At 48.5% G+C, this 15519-nt stretch overlaps 1 protein-coding gene across 1 annotated transcript in view; it reads right to left on the bottom strand.

Annotated features, from left to right (window-relative positions):
• LOC144799696 (DNA topoisomerase I, mitochondrial-like) overlaps positions 1–15519 on the bottom strand; it is a 1324061-nt gene that overhangs the window by 45495 nt on the left and 1263047 nt on the right. Inside the window, exon 25 of the mRNA XM_078671191.1 lies at positions 1859–1973. Within this exon, the coding sequence (XP_078527317.1) occupies positions 1859–1973 (115 nt within the window). The remainder of the gene's footprint in view (positions 1–1858; positions 1974–15519) is intronic.

The following is a 15519-nucleotide window of genomic DNA, read 5'->3' as shown; positions in this document are numbered from 1 at the left end:
GAGCGCAGGCAGCGGGTGCAGCAAGGGTCTCCTAGCACAATGCAAACTGGGCTGTGTCCCCAGCGGCCCCAAATACCACGGAATACGAATCAGCATGCAGGGATGGCACCAATAGGAAACTGTGTTAGAGAGGGGGTGGAGTGATGAATAATCCTGGGCGGAACATTACGTTAGCGGAGTGTGCGTAGTTTGCGCTACTCGAATTGCACGTGGCACAGTGCAAAAACACGCAGCGTATCAGGCATTTTTTGCTCGCTCGCGGTCCTCAATGTCAAGTTGACTACCACGAGCAAAATTATCATCCCGGTGAGACTTTTTCCTCGTTTACGATCAGCAACATCAAGTTGTCGATCGTGAGCGTGGAAAATAAACCTCCCAGCGAGATTCTCAACGCGGGGAGTTGAGGTTTCTCATTGCGAGTGGTCATGTATGCTCACGACCGCTCACAATGAGAAAATACCAGTCCGCGTTGAGAAAGCTGCCGCTCGAGTACAAATCTACTCGAGCAACAGAAAACGACCGCTTGCACTGTTGAAGATGCCGTTAGCAATGATTGCACAGTGCGGACAAGCATTCGGCACTGTGCAATCAGTGTGAACAGCATTTTCCCTACCGCACTACACAGTTCGCGTAGCTACACGTAGCGTGCGAAGTGCACTTCGCGTAGCTATGAGTAGCGATACTATGCGAAATACGCCCAGGGTTAGTGATGAAGGATGCTTATGGCACAAGGTGACAGCCAAAGCATACGTTGGAGAGATGTTATTTACACAAACAGCTGTAGATACAGAAATATGCAAGTTTCCATGCAAGTAAACTTTCAAAATCTAAGAAGTTCTTATTTAACCAAGGTCCATATGTATATCTAACTTTATGATGAGGTGTAGAGTAGTTTTGATATAAAAAAAAAAACTATAGTATCAGTTTGACTATGTTGGCTTTCATTGACTTTCGTTACCTCCAATGTGCAGGTGAAAGATGATTTCTGACCCCCCGCCCCCATCCTTCCCCTTGTCCATCCAAATAGAGACCATCTAACTGCTAAGTTACCCTGCCTAAAAGTCAGTTCTTTTTAAGCCCATGCAAAACTAAGTACGCTCACGAAATACTGCAACTGCATTATATAATTTCATGTCTTGTTTTTTGGGTCGCACGAGACTGGCTCAAGCAGAAAATGTTGCTCAGAAAGAAGCTTTCTGCTTGACACCGTTTCCCTGCCTACGTGACACAAGACTGACTCTAGATAAGCACTTCTGTCTCAGCTTTGGACCTGTCAGCGATAGAGGTAAGTTTATTATCCATCCGCTTTTATCTTCGTGCCTTTTGAACGTACTTGTAGGCCTGAGATGGAATCAGTTCAATTCAATCTACGGCTCTGGCCTACTGGCTAAACTCCAGTTAGTTAACCTATCCCGAGGGGCGTAGCTTAGTCCATAAGATTTGGGAGGGGGGGGGGGGTGGTTTGACCTTCAATATGTCCCAACAGTCAAGCTGGCACATAATGTTAAAATACATTATGTGCAAGCATGCAGGGTGCATGAGAGGGGCTGAAGGGACGGTGGAAAGCGAGCAAGATGTGGGTTTGTAGGGGTAGTAAGTGAGAGAAAATATTTTGTAAAAATAAAAGTTTAAGACTTTCAAAACAGAGGGAGGTGTTTTTTTATTTGATCTGTGTATGTAAAACTTCCTTGTGAAATCCGACAGACACCTCACCATGCCCAACTGAAAGCACCTGCACCCAACTATTTATCAGAAAACACATTTATTAGTGGAGTGTAACATCCTAAACACCCCCCTGAAGCCACGCCCCTGCCTATCTGCATCTATCCTGCAGGGTCACCATATCCGAAAAGCTTACGGTCAGTTAGCTGCTTCAGCTGCTCCTGCAGGGTAATCGAGGCGTTGTACGTTCGGAAAACCTTGGCCGTCAGTCCTTCCATCAGTGACTGGAGATGCTTGTTCAACATCGGGGTCTGCAAACAAAATGGCAGGCAGGGCCTGGGTTAGGTTAAATTCTTGCGTCAACGCTCAAAGAAATAACAGTATGTGTGCCCTGCTGACGGACGGACGCACGCACGCGCGCGCACACAGCATGCCAATGAGGGAATTTAGCGAGCAGGGCCAGTCATTTGGGTTCGGTTCCAATGGGTGGACATGCCGATTATTTCTATCGCGTTTCTCAATGCATCACTTCCTAAGAAACTTCAAATGTTATGGCTTTCTGAGCGGGAAATCTCCAAGCAAGCGTTATCGGAACAAAGGCTGTTGGCTGCAGGCTTTGAGATAACACTGGACGAACAGGAGCAGGTAGCTACTCCTCTCACGACAGAAAGCAATTTGGTAAATTTCTCACTTTTTGATGGAGCCGTGTGTGTCCATCTGTAACTCAGCGGGGCCGTTTTATTCCGTCTAAGAGTAGCTATTGCTTTTTTTATTTTAGAAATGTTGTTCAAATGAACCAAGGAAAATGTGTTTTCCCTCGTCATGAAACGCCTCACGGGTTTTCTGTATGAGAGATTTTCCAGCTACACTGAAAGAGAAATCAGCCGGCATTAAACAAGATGGCAGCGCAGTAATTAAAGCGAGATTTCCATTAAGGGGAACACGTAGCAGGCACTGGGCAGACTACTGAATTATTTCAGTTCACAAAATAAAAAGCTTCTGCTTCTTGGAAGTATTTGCTACAAGGGAGGCTAAGCTAGATGGAAATGAAGCAAAGCAAGCACATTACTGTGGATTGGACTTCAGTGACCAATTCTACAGTGTGGAGGGACAACGCAGAAGTAGAGATGGGTAAATATTTTTTTTGTGCTTGGCAAACCAAAGCGAAAGCACATTTGCACCAACTTCGCGAACCGATGAAAAAAATTGTACATTACAGCTGGCCACAAACTAAACAAATATGGAAGGTAATCTAGTTAACATGTTGTAATAATGAATGTCGCGCACACAAAAGCTTGGTGTAACTTGCTCTTTATTCCGGAGCGCCGGGAGAATGCCACTATCTCTTAGCGGTCGGCGCCAACAAACAATATGGCCGCCTTCCGCTTCCTGTGCTCCCACATCCTGTTCCTGCATCGGAACACTAGAACGCTACCACATATCACCCCCCTTTATGCAACAACCAAACAGTATACAAAAGTCTTACTTCCAGTCCATTTCATAGTCCTTGAATCTCTCAGGTACCTTTACTCTTCTTCCTGCTCGGGTCTCCACTCTCTCATTACTTCTCTCTCTTTCTGTCGCCTTACTCTCCGTCCGTTCTCTCGCTCTTTCTTCTTCTCTGTCCTTCGCATTTATAACACTTCCTTCCTGACTTCTACCTCTTTCCTCCGTAGTCTCTCTCTCCTCTCTTTCTCCACTTGCTGCCTGTATCTCCGCTCCATTTACTTCCTCTCCTCGCCTTTCACGTTCTTCACTTCCTCCTTCCTTGAATACTTGCTCTGTTCCATCCTCTACTTCCTCTTCCCACTTCACTATTTTGCTGCACTTCGCCATTCGGTCCATAGACCATACCTTTCCATCACTCAGGAGTGCTGACCGGGCATAGGGTTCTACCACCTTGAGGGGTGGTGAAAACTTGCTTTCCCCCTTTCTCTTCATGATGGCTTGCTTTACCCTAACCCAATCGCCTTTCTCCAGCTCTGCATCTCGGGTGTTGCGTCTCTTGTTGTAATGTGCAGTGTAGACTGCTTGGGCTCTCTCCAGATTCTTTCTGACCACAGCTGGTGACCACTTGCTCTGTACCACCAACTTCCTCCATGCTGAGTTGTCTTTCGTGAACGCTTCTCTACCTCTTAAAACCTTGAAGGGGCTGTAGCCTGTGCTCCCAGGTGTGATGCGGTAGGCCCAAATCATCTTCTCCAACTCCTTCTCCCAGTCCAGACCATCCTCTATGGCCGCTTGAATGGTGCCCATAATCACCCAATTGAAACGCTCTACTTGGCCATTTCCAGCGGGGTGATAGATGGGCGTGTGCTTCACTTCGATACCGTTTCTAGTGGTAAATGCAGTCCACTTCGCCGATGTGAATTGGGGGCCATTGTCACACGTGATGATCTTCGGAATGCCCTCTCTGACGAACGTGGCCCGCAGGAAGCGAATCACAGCTTCGGTATCTGCATGTTCCAAGATTTCTAATTCTGGCCATTTTGAGTACTTGTCGATGATTACCACTGCGTACTTCTGAGTTCCTTCTTTATCCAGGACTGGACCCATTATGTCCACCGATATCATCTCCCACGGACCATCCGGGATGGGAAATTTTCCTAATGGCGGTCTCAGCATACTCTGAGTTTTGTCAGCCTTAGCACATGATTCGCACATGCGCACATGCCGTTCCACCTGTGCATCTATGGCCGGCCACCAGTACGCTGTCCTGGCCAAGGCTTTCGTTTTCGTGATCCCTTGGTGCCCTTCATGGAGTAAAGACATCAGATGATCTAGAATGTTCTGTGGCGGGACCACTTTGTCGCCTCGGAGTAGGAATACGGGGTTCTCCGCCAACGACAGTTCATCTCTGACCTCCCAATACTGTTTCAATTCTTCTTTCAGGTGTCTCTTTTCTGGCCATCCATGGACAACGTAACCTTTCACGGCCTCCAGATCCGTGTCTTCCTCGTATGCCTTTTCCCAGTCCTGGGCACTTATAACTCCTTCTGTGTCCTGGATGGTGGCCACTACGTAATCCTTCCAGTCCTGCCTCCTTTCATTCTCTGCCTCGTCCATGGCCGCCGCCCTACTCAGGAAGTCCGCTACTTTGTTCTGCGGTCCCGGTATGTGTTCCACCTCATAGACGAAGTCCAATAGTCTGAGGGTCATTTTGGCGATTCTGGGCGTAGCGTGATCATGACCGCTTGATGTCAGGACGCGGACTAACGGCTTGTGGTCTGTCTTCACTAAGAACTTGGCTCCCCACAAATATTGTCTAAATTTCTCCATCGCCCAGACCACAGCCAGCATTTCTTTCTCCACCACGCTGAACTTCTCTTCATTGGGGGCCAACGAGCGGGAGGCGAAACTGATAGTCGACAACTCCCCGGACTCCTCCTGCTGCATCAGTACTGCCCCTAGGCCGCGGTCACTGGCATCAGTGGTGAGGATGGACTTTGCTTGCGGGTCGAATCCCTTGAGGGGAATGGCCTTGCTCATCTCTTGTTTGAGCGCTTCGAACTCCTTCTGTTCTTCCTGTCCCCACTGAAATCTGTTCTTTTCTTTGAGTAGTTGCCGAATGAAATGCGTTTTTGTAGCAAAATGGGGAATGAACTTGCTGTAGTACTCGGCCATCCCCAGGAATGACCGAACATCTTCCTTCTTTCCCGGAGTGGGTGCCTCCAAAATGGCCTTCATGTTCGTCTTCTTGAGAGTAATGCCTTGACCACTCACCTCGTGACCAACGTATGTGACGGATTGGACTCCCAACTTGCATTTGGACCACTCAGCTGTCAGTCCATTGTCTTGCAGCCTCTGTAATACTTTGTGGAGCTTCGCATTGTGGTCATGCTTTGACTTCCCCATTATGAGAATGTCGTCCTGAAAGAAAAGGACATCTTTCAAGTCTTTCAAAAGTTTGTGCATAATCTTTTGGAAAACCGCTGCGGCCGAAGCCAGGCCAAAGGGCGTCCTCACAAACTCGTAACACCCAAAAGGTGTGATAAATGACGTGAGGTGGCTGCATGATGGATGGAGCTTTACTTGATGATAGGCCGACGACAAGTCGACCGTGGAGAACCATTGGACGTCCTTTGTCTTTGCCAACATTTCATTGATGCGCGGCAAGGGGAATTTGTCTATGATGATGTTTTTGTTTAACTCTCTGAGGTCCACACAGAGACGTACCTTGCCGTTGGGCTTTTGGGCGACAACTAGGGGCGAAAGCCACTCTGCGCTCTCAATAGCTTTGATGACACCCTCCTTTTCCAATCTGTCCAGTTCAGTTTGTACTGCCTCTCTGCTGCGGAACGGGATATTCCTCACTTTGTGCACCACCGGCACGGCTCCCTCCTTCAGCTTTATGAGGTGCGTGTATTTGCCCAGTTCTCCAATCTGGCCATTGAACACTTTAGGATACGCCGTCTGCCACAACGCCACATCTTCTTTGGTCTCCATGTCCATTAGCAAGATCTTTTCGATACCACCCGGGTTAAGCTGGATTCCTAACGCTCCTTGGTCCTTCCAACTCAGCACGGACGGGCCTCTCTCTGCAACGTATAGCTTGCACTGCGCGTGACGGCCTCTGAATTCAAACATGAGAGGACAGTACCCCAACATGGGAATCTTTTGCCCAGTGTACGTGACCGGCCTCACGTCCATGGGAAGGAGAGTCTCTGATTCGTGACGCAAAGTTGTCATCCCAAACCTGTCTTTGAACGATGGAAATGGGCGCCCCACTGTCTGCGATCATCTCTAAAGGTATACCTCCAATGTGCATGTCGAGTCGGGGTCTATCTGAGGTTGAACTATCCATTTCCAGTATTTGGACATCGATATACAGGAATTCCTCTTCTTCCACTGTGTCTTCCTGGTCGCTGTCCCCATCCCGCTGTTCTTGGTCTATTAATTGTACCATTGCGTTCTTGGGTTTCCTGCGACATACCTTCTCGTAGTGTCCGAAAATGTTGCAGTAAGAGCATTTGGCTCTAAAGGCGGGGCACGCTTTGTCGTTTCCCAGATGGGCATTGCTACCACACCTGTAACATTGGGGTTTTCCTCCTTTGTTGGACCTGCCGTCCGACTGGTGTCTGGTGGAGTTGTCAGGTCTACCGCCTCCTTGGTTTCTTCGTGTCTCGTTCTGCCTCGAACGGTCATTTCTACTTGGCGTCATAACCTTGCACACGGTTTGTGACTCCTGGGCATCTTTCTTCGCTGCTTGAGCGCACCGTCTTGATAACTCTGCTTTCTTGACCATCGCCCAAATTTCTTTGAGTGGGGCGTCGCCATTCACCCACAATTTTTCTTGTATGTGAGAGCTTGATGTGTGCATGATAATTTGGTCCCTGATGAGTTCATCATGCAGTCCCCCAAATTTGCACGTGAGGGCCAACTTCCTCAATGCCACGACGTACTCGTCCACCGTCTCGCCGCTTTTTTGCTTCCTCTGAAAGAAGTTGAATCTGTCGATGGCGACGCACACCACGGGTCTGTAATGCGCATCTAGGTCAGCAATGGCGTGATCAAATACCTCTGCGTCTCCGGCGTCTCTCTCAGCCTTGACAATGGTGTCATATACCCTGAGCCCTTCTGGGCCTAAATTATGTAGCAATATCTTCTTTTTCCTTTTGCTCGAAAATTGGGCGTCACTTTCCTCTTCTAGGGCCTCCAGATAGTTAAGGAAGTACCTCTTCCAGTCTTCCCACTTCCTTTCCGGTTCGCCACTCCTCGTCAGGAATGGTACTAGTTGGGTGAGGGATGTACCCTGGGCTGCCATCCCTGGAGCGTTCCTCCTGTTCCCTGCTGTAGTTACCGTCCGTCTGGGTGGACTCCCTGGAGCGTCTTGTCCCTCTCCGTCTTCTTCCCTGTACTCTTCGTCACTTCTCTCCCCTTGTCCTCTCTTTGTGGGGTCTGATGCAGCCTGTGGACCGCCACCTGTACCTGGGTGCGAGGAGCCTAATGCTGCCGCCAGAGTCCGCTGATCTGCCAGGGTGCCTGGTCACTATGTCGGGACCACGGTGGTCTTATGGTCTGGGTACCTTATTTCACTTGGTCTGGGTGCTCTCAGTTGCTGCGCCTTGCTCCCTGTGCACTTGGAGGGTGCTGGTTGAGGAAATGGCTTTCTTCTCTGCACCAGGCATGTGCTAGGGCTCTGCGATGGCCTCAGGGGTAGCTGGTAGCTTTGCGCGCCAATTCTAGCCTCTCGGCAGCTCCTCTGCCGCGCTCCGGGTCTTTGTGCTGTTCCCACGCGAAATGCGTGCGCTCGCGATGACGTCGCGTGTGTGTTCGGGATTAAATCCCCCAACTCGTCGCCATTGTAATAATGAATGTCGCGCACACAAAAGCTTGGTGTAACTTGCTCTTTATTCCGGAGCGCCGGGAGAATGCCACTATCTCTTAGCGGTCGGCGCCAACAAACAATATGGCCACCTTCCGCTTCCTGTGCTCCCACATCCTGTTCCTGCATCGGAACACTAGAACGCTACCACACATGTGCAGCACTCTTTTCTATGGGCCAAGTGCGCACTATATAAAACTTAAAAAAAAGATACAGCAAGATTCTAATTTGTCGCTAACACCACACTCAGTGAAAGGACTAGCTGAGACAGCTGAACAAGCATTGGCAAAGCCTATAGGTTCCGCGTATACAAAAACTATTGGCTCTGTCGGACAAGTATCTTACCTTCGATAACGCCTTATCTGGTAGAGACATGATCTAGCCGCAGATTCCTTACATTTGAACTTCCACCCATCAGTCTGGATCCTGAAGATTCTTCTTAGCAGTACTCCTGGGTGGGTGGCATCAGTCAACTCTGCGTGGCATCGTCGGCATCATGTTTGGAGTCATTGTGACATCCACGTTGTTAACCCCTTCCACACGGGGCTAATTTCACCGCGGTGCGAGGGGAAGGTGCCGTGCGCGGCGCCGCGGTACTCATGATGAGTCCAGCTTGTCATGCTGCACAGTGGAGCCGTGCTCATGACGAGCTGGACTCGTCATGACTCCGCCCACTCCAATAGAACGCCCGTACAGGCGGGGAATTTGTCGTGCGTGGGAGGGAAGCAGCAGTTATGACGAGCTCAGCTCGTCATGAGCATGGAAGGGGTTAATATAACTGCCACTCTGGCACTCTGATGTCAGTACCTTTCACGACTTTACACGCCAGAAGCACAAAGCCATAAAGTGACTGGCTATGGTGTGTTAAAAAATTAACAGCTAGGACCCTGAAGGCGAACATCCCTGACACTACAAACTATTCTGCAGTGCGGGAAGGATGGGTGGGTGGTTCATTAAGGAATCTACAGCTAGATCATGTCTCCACCAGATTAGACATTGCTGAAGGTAATTAACTTTTCCATCTGATAGAAACATCTAGCCGCAGATTCCTTACATTGAGCAGATACCCAAGCAATACCATCCCCGGAGGAGGGACTGCAGAAAGGATTGGACCAGAAAATCCTGCAAAACAGAGTGACCAAACAGGCCTTCTCTGCGAACCTGGGAATACAGGCAGTACTGTCAGGCAAACGTGTGCCCACATGGTTCCTAGGCAGATATCAGAAACAGGGACATCACGCTGGAGAGCCGTTGTGGCCACTTTTGCCGGGGTGGAATGGGCCCTAAGCCCTTCAGGGGAATCTTTCTTTGCTAAGGCATAGCAAAATATGATACAGAGGATAACCCAGCGGGATATAGTCCTCTTTTGGACAGCATGCCCTTTCTTTGCACCCATGTGCCCTGTAAAGTACTTATGATCCACCCGGAACTCTTTGGTTTAATCGAGATAGAACAATAAAGCTCTTTTTGGGTCCAGGTGATGAGACACACTTCTTCCTTGGAAGTGTGTGTGATGCATAGAAGGTGGGAAGAGTAACCAGCTGTCCCATGTCCCAAGGATGCAGCTAGAGAGTCAATAGACTGGTCTGTAGAATATTTACAAAATTTGTTCCATCGGCAGACGTGATAAGATTTTGTGGAAGGATGCCTAACTGCCAAAATAACCTCACAGAATTCGGGAGGAAGGTCTAAAGCGGTCAACTGTCGCCACTCAATCTCCACATAAGGAAGCAGAGAGTCGACAGGTTCGGGTGGAGGATCCTCCCCTGCTGCTGTGATAGAAGATCGTCCCAAAGGGACAACCTGATCGGAGGACCGATGCTCGTGTCTAGAAGCTTGGAATTCTAAACTCTCAGGGCCCAGTCCAGAGCTATAAGAAAAACTTGTGCCTGGTCACTCCTGATCTTCTCAAGCACTCTGGGCAGGAGTGGTATGGGCTGAAAGGCGTATAGAAGGTCCTGAGCTCCACTCGTGGTGAAAAGCGTTGCCGAGCAAGAGCCAACTTGGAAACACCAATGTGCAACCTGCTGACATTGCCTATTCCCTTCGGAGGGGAACAGATCTAACCAAGGATCTCCCACCGCTTAACACTTTTCATGCTCATGACGACCTCAGCTCGTCATGAGGCACGGTTGAGCTGTGCTCATGACGAGCTGAGCTGAGCTCGTCATGACCGTTGGAACGTTCACACGTGGGGATAATTTCCCTGCTCTGCTGAACGTTCCAAAACGGGTGTGGTCTTGACGAGCTCCACTCGTCATGAGTGCAGCTCCACTGTGCCCCATGACGAGCCGAGCTCGTCACAAGCACAGTGGTGCCCCGCAGGGCCCCTTCCCCCCCGCACAGCAGGTGAAAATGCCCCACAGCGAAGAGACCTTGGCCCACCTCTGTATGGAGATGCCACTCATGATCCGTAAGGCACCTTTGGTTGAGCTTGTCCGCACTTGCGTTCAGAGAACTGGCCAGGTGTTGAACTACAAGGGAAATGCACTGTTCCAGGCAAGTCCAGAGATGCAGGGCCCCTTGACGGAGTCCACGACCCCATTCCCATCCTGTTTGTTGCAGTACCACATGGCAGTAGTGTTGTCCGTTAACACTTGCATGAGCCTTCCCTTTATCGACTGCAAAAAGGCTTTCAGTGCCAGTCAGATCGCGCAAAGCTCCAACAGATGAATATGGAGCTTAGCTTCCACTGGAAAACAGCCTCCTCTGATCTCCACCTCCCCAGATGACCACCCCTTCAGGTCTCTTGCAGTGCCCTCTGGAATCTGATACAGGTCGGTGAGATTCTCGATTTTGTGCCCATTGGAACTTCAGGTCCCACTGCAGAGCCCACATGTGCCACCATGCATGGGTCTCTTGCAGGAGGCAATGAGGCCCAACAGCCTCAGTCATTCTCACCAAAATGCAGGATAGAGGCTGAAACATCAGTATCATAGCCTGAATATCCTGGGCTCACTGTTTGGGAGGATAGGCCCGAAACTGCAACGTGTCCATAACTGCTCCAATGAAAGGGAGCGTCTGAGAGGGGTTCAGTTGTGACTTTGGCATGTTGATAGTGAACCCCAGTGAATGCAGGAGGTTTGCCCTAATCTGGAGGTGGAAGATAACTATTTAGGGTGAGCCTGCCTTCACTAACCAGACGTCAAGATAGGGGAAGAATGGAACCCCTAATCTACGCAGATGGGTTGCCACCACCAGCATCACCTTTGTGAACACCCGAGGTGCGCTGATGAAGGCCGAAGGGAAGCACATCAAATTGAAAGTTTTCGTGGCCCACCCTAAACCGCAGGTAGCGATGATGGGCAGGCAGGATGGTGATATGAAAATAGGCATCCTGCAAGTCCAGCGCCACCATCCAGTCTCCCAGGTCCAGGACAGACAGGACCTGAGCTAGGGTGAGAATCTAGAACGTCTCCTTTTTGAGGAAGTAGTTGAGGGCTCTGAGGTCTAAGATAGGACAAAGGCCTCCATCTTTCTTTTGAACCAGAAAGTAGTGGGACCAACAACCACTGCCTACTTCTGGCCCAGGAACCCTCTATAGCTCCCTTAGCCAGTCTTGACTTTCTCGCAGTGTAAGGCAAGGAGATCCTCCATCAGCCGATTTAACACTGGATACAGAAAAACAGGTGGTCCCGATGGGAATACAGTATAACTTAGTACCCAATATTACAAAAAGAACACAACTAAATACATTTTGGTTTGTTTCTGTAGATTGTTAATACATCATTATTCTCAACACATTAATTCATGTGACACAGATGCTCCACAGCGAATGGAAATGGTGTGAATAGGAGTGCTCGTACGTAGATGAGAGGAGAATTGGAATATGCAATTGAAATTATATACAGTGTAAACAATGGTTTCAAATAAGGAACGGCTGAAGGTATTTTACTGAATATAATCTGCAACAAATCAACAGATAGACTTTCCGAATGCCATGTTAATCTATATGTGGAGAAGTTTTCAGTCCAGGTCAATAAGGTTAAAATGTCGATGTTCCAAAACTGTGATGAATAAGGACCAAGGGAACCTTGCAGTGGGGTCTTCTTTAGGATGGAATGCGAGCAATCTTGCACCCACTCTGTAATTACATGTGGGTCGAGCTTGTGTATGGGCTGAGTAGCTCCAATTTGAAAAGAAGAGGGGACCTCATCAGGGTCCAAATCGATGTGCCACATGAACTCTATAATTATCATGAGGAAGTATATGGACTTAATACTGACATTTTGATTGTCCAAATTAATCGGCATAATTTCTCCTTACTCAAGGGATTGCAAATTGAGCGCCCTTCTTTGGGACCAGAAAGTAGTGGGAATAACAATCACTGCCTACTTCTGGCCCGGGAACCCTCTATATTGCTCCCTTGGTCTTGACTTCCTTGTGGAGTAAGGCATGGTGATCCTCCATCAGCCGATTGTAAGCTTGAGGCATAGATGGAGGGGTAGTCTTGAAGGGGAGGGAATAGCCCCTTTGGACTATCGGGAATACCTATTTGCCCGATGGGATGTTTCGCCAGTGGTGGATATGATGGCATTCTCTGCCATCAACCGTCTGAGAGTGATCCTGGGGGAATCAGACTAGGAAGGCTTTGTGGTGGAGGAGTGGATCATGGCTACCTCAACTTCTAGTTTCCCGACCCACGGGCTGGGGTGAACCACGCCCAGGGCCTGCAGATGATGCCCGCCAGAGTCAGGGGAGGCATCCAAACCATGTCATCACCCAACTCCTCGTACCAGTCCACATGTTTGTACGGGATTTCTAAGAGATCCTGCTCCCCCTACCAATCCTCTTTCTCCATCCCTAACCTTTCAGAATAGGGCACAGTGAATGGCATGGAGTCCTATGACCCCGTTGGCCCCAGTCTCGGTGTCAGTGGACACCAGACAGGCTCTATGTTGTCAAGAATGAGGATTGGGGAGATGCCGCTAGTGGGCGCCAGCAACGTCGAAGACCAGAGTGTTGGGCGCATCACCAGGGAAGGTCACTGTGGAGGTGCGACTGGCGTCAGTCTGGACACAGGAACGGGTCCAATCGAAGCAAATGGCGCGAGGGACAGAGTAGCAGGTGTGGGAACCACAGGGGCCTCCTCATCCTCTGAGCCTGCGGGGCCTGAAGGCGCACCAGCAGGGTAGGCCACGCACATATGGCACACATGGCATCATAGACCTGGAAAGGCAGGGAAACGCAGAGGCAACCCAAGCACCCGCTCCGCGAGGCAGGGCCTTGAACACTGAGTTTCCTCTACCGCATCGCAAGACAGTTGGGGCAAAGACAAAGCACACTTCGACTTTTTATGTTTTTTGTGGTACCTCTTACCTGACTTCGACAAAGCGGACTTCGATTCACCGGAGCGGTGTTTGGACCTTCCTCTCGATTGAGACCTGGACAGGGATCGAGACCAACTTGTCGACCACCATGGTGCTGGACGCTAGGCCGCAAGTAGCTTTAGGGACCGCTCCCTCAAAGCCTTCGGCGTATGGTCCGGCAGTCAGGGCATGACTTCGAGTTGTGGTCAAGCTCCAGGCACCAGAGACACACTAAATGGGGGTCTGTGACCGATATGGTGCGGTGACAGCCGCCACATGGCTTGAACCCTGAAGTCTTCTTACTCGACATAACCTAAACAAACAAACCAACAAAGTCGACAAAGGGTCAAAAAATGCTGTAAAAAATTGACAGAGGGTAGCTCTTTTCAACAGATCAGAGCTAGATAGCGCTAAAAGAAAAGAACTGATAGCACGCTGGAGTGGTAGTTATATTGACGATGCAGACGTCACCACGATAATGTCACCACAATGACGACCACGTCATGCGGAGTCGACTGACACCACCTACTGGTGTGTTGGGGTATGCTAATAAAAATCTTACAGATCCAGCCTGACGCCTGAAAGTTCAAAGGTAAGGAATCTGCGGCTAGATGCCTCTATCAGAATTCTTTTTGTTTGACATATTGCACAGCAGTTGAGCTGCTGTGCAACATGGCTTATAGAAAAAAATATATATTTTTTTTAAAACAGTGCTGTAATGTGGCCAGTATTACCAGCTCTTGAACTGACGTCGCATCATATTATGTTCTCCTACTCCATATCCAGAGAGCATAGCCTTCACCAATTATTTCACCTTATAGCACTTTTCTGTGACACTTGCTGATCTTGTAAAGATATTTTAGCAAGCAATTGCCTGTGGAGTTTAATAGAGCGCTGATTTTCTGTGTTCTTTTTTTTACTTAAGTGGTACTTGTAGGGTCTTTCGGCATGTTGACCGTAGAAAGAGATGGTCCACATGTTTTAAATTCTGATCTTCTAAACATATATTAGGCATGCCATTGAATAAGGCATGGTGGTTTTTAGCTAGTCATACATTGCACGTGTATCTTAAAAGCATATTTTTGGCTTGTTTTATGTGGATCAAATGAATATATTTTATCATGTTGAATTTGGATCTCGTACTAAGGTTTTCAGCATACGTATATCCTTTGAGGACTGGCTCCCAAAGGCCTGCAACCATAAAAGCAGTTTTTTTTGGTGTGAACAGGCAATGATGGCATTTATTTAGAAGTAGCCTGTAACCAGAATATGCCACAGGCCTACAAATCGGCAGTGCGAAAGCTGGAGCTTAGGACTGTGGATAATTCAATGCCCGGAGACAATTAATGAGATGTTCAATAACACAGACATTTTAGAGCCAGGTAAAGGGTAAGGGTAAGCTCCATTCTCCAGCAATTAATCGCGCCACCAAGTGAACGAAACCTAATTCCCCTTAATATCTGAAAGATTGCATTATTCTCTGCTCTTTTGTACACCATGCGTTAGATTCAGTATCTCTTGGCATCACCAGCTAGTAGTGTCTATTTATAAATGGTTATATGAAGAGGGGTGGGCAGCTGCGTAGAATGTGCTGGCTCTGAACATGTTACATGAAAAATAATCTGCACAGTTTTAAGGGCTAGTTTCATCATTTAGCCAGTAATATGAGATATCCTTGTGTATGGAGTTAAACATGCAGTAGCTGACAATATTTAAATTGTGTTTTGGGAGGGTGATAGGAGCTATGTGGGAAGAGTGCTGGGGAGATATCCTGCTGATGCATTTGTATGGAGTGCTAGATAGTAAATACCTTCCTAAGTGCGTAGCCTGGGGAAAAACAATGGCCACTAGCCAGTGACTGGAAGCTGCACTTGGGCCATGCTCTACAGCATGGAATGTCATGAACCGAATGCAGGAAGACATGCAAAGTGAAAGCAGACAATGTGCTGACCAATCAGAAGCATGGAAATTAGAATGACATTGATTCCAACTAATAGTAAGTATCAGTAAGTTATGGTCAGTAAGCCAGTTTTTAAGATTTTTTTTTTTAATCTAAAGATTTTACAAGCCATGATTGCCATAGGCTCCCTATCATTTTCTGGACAGTTATGAGCTACACAGTGGAACAGTGATGCTTAGTTTTCCCTGTTTTTGGGCATGGAACATGCCTGTTTTTGTAGCTGGCCTATTAAAAAACCAAAACCCCGCTTTACAAACTGAAAA

Source organism: Lissotriton helveticus, chromosome 12, assembly GCF_964261635.1.
Source record: "Lissotriton helveticus chromosome 12, aLisHel1.1, whole genome shotgun sequence".
NCBI classification, from domain to species: Eukaryota; Metazoa; Chordata; class Amphibia; order Caudata; family Salamandridae; genus Lissotriton; species Lissotriton helveticus.
The sequence above is the reverse complement of the archived record's forward strand: the minus strand, read 5'-3'. Positions and strand labels throughout refer to the sequence as shown.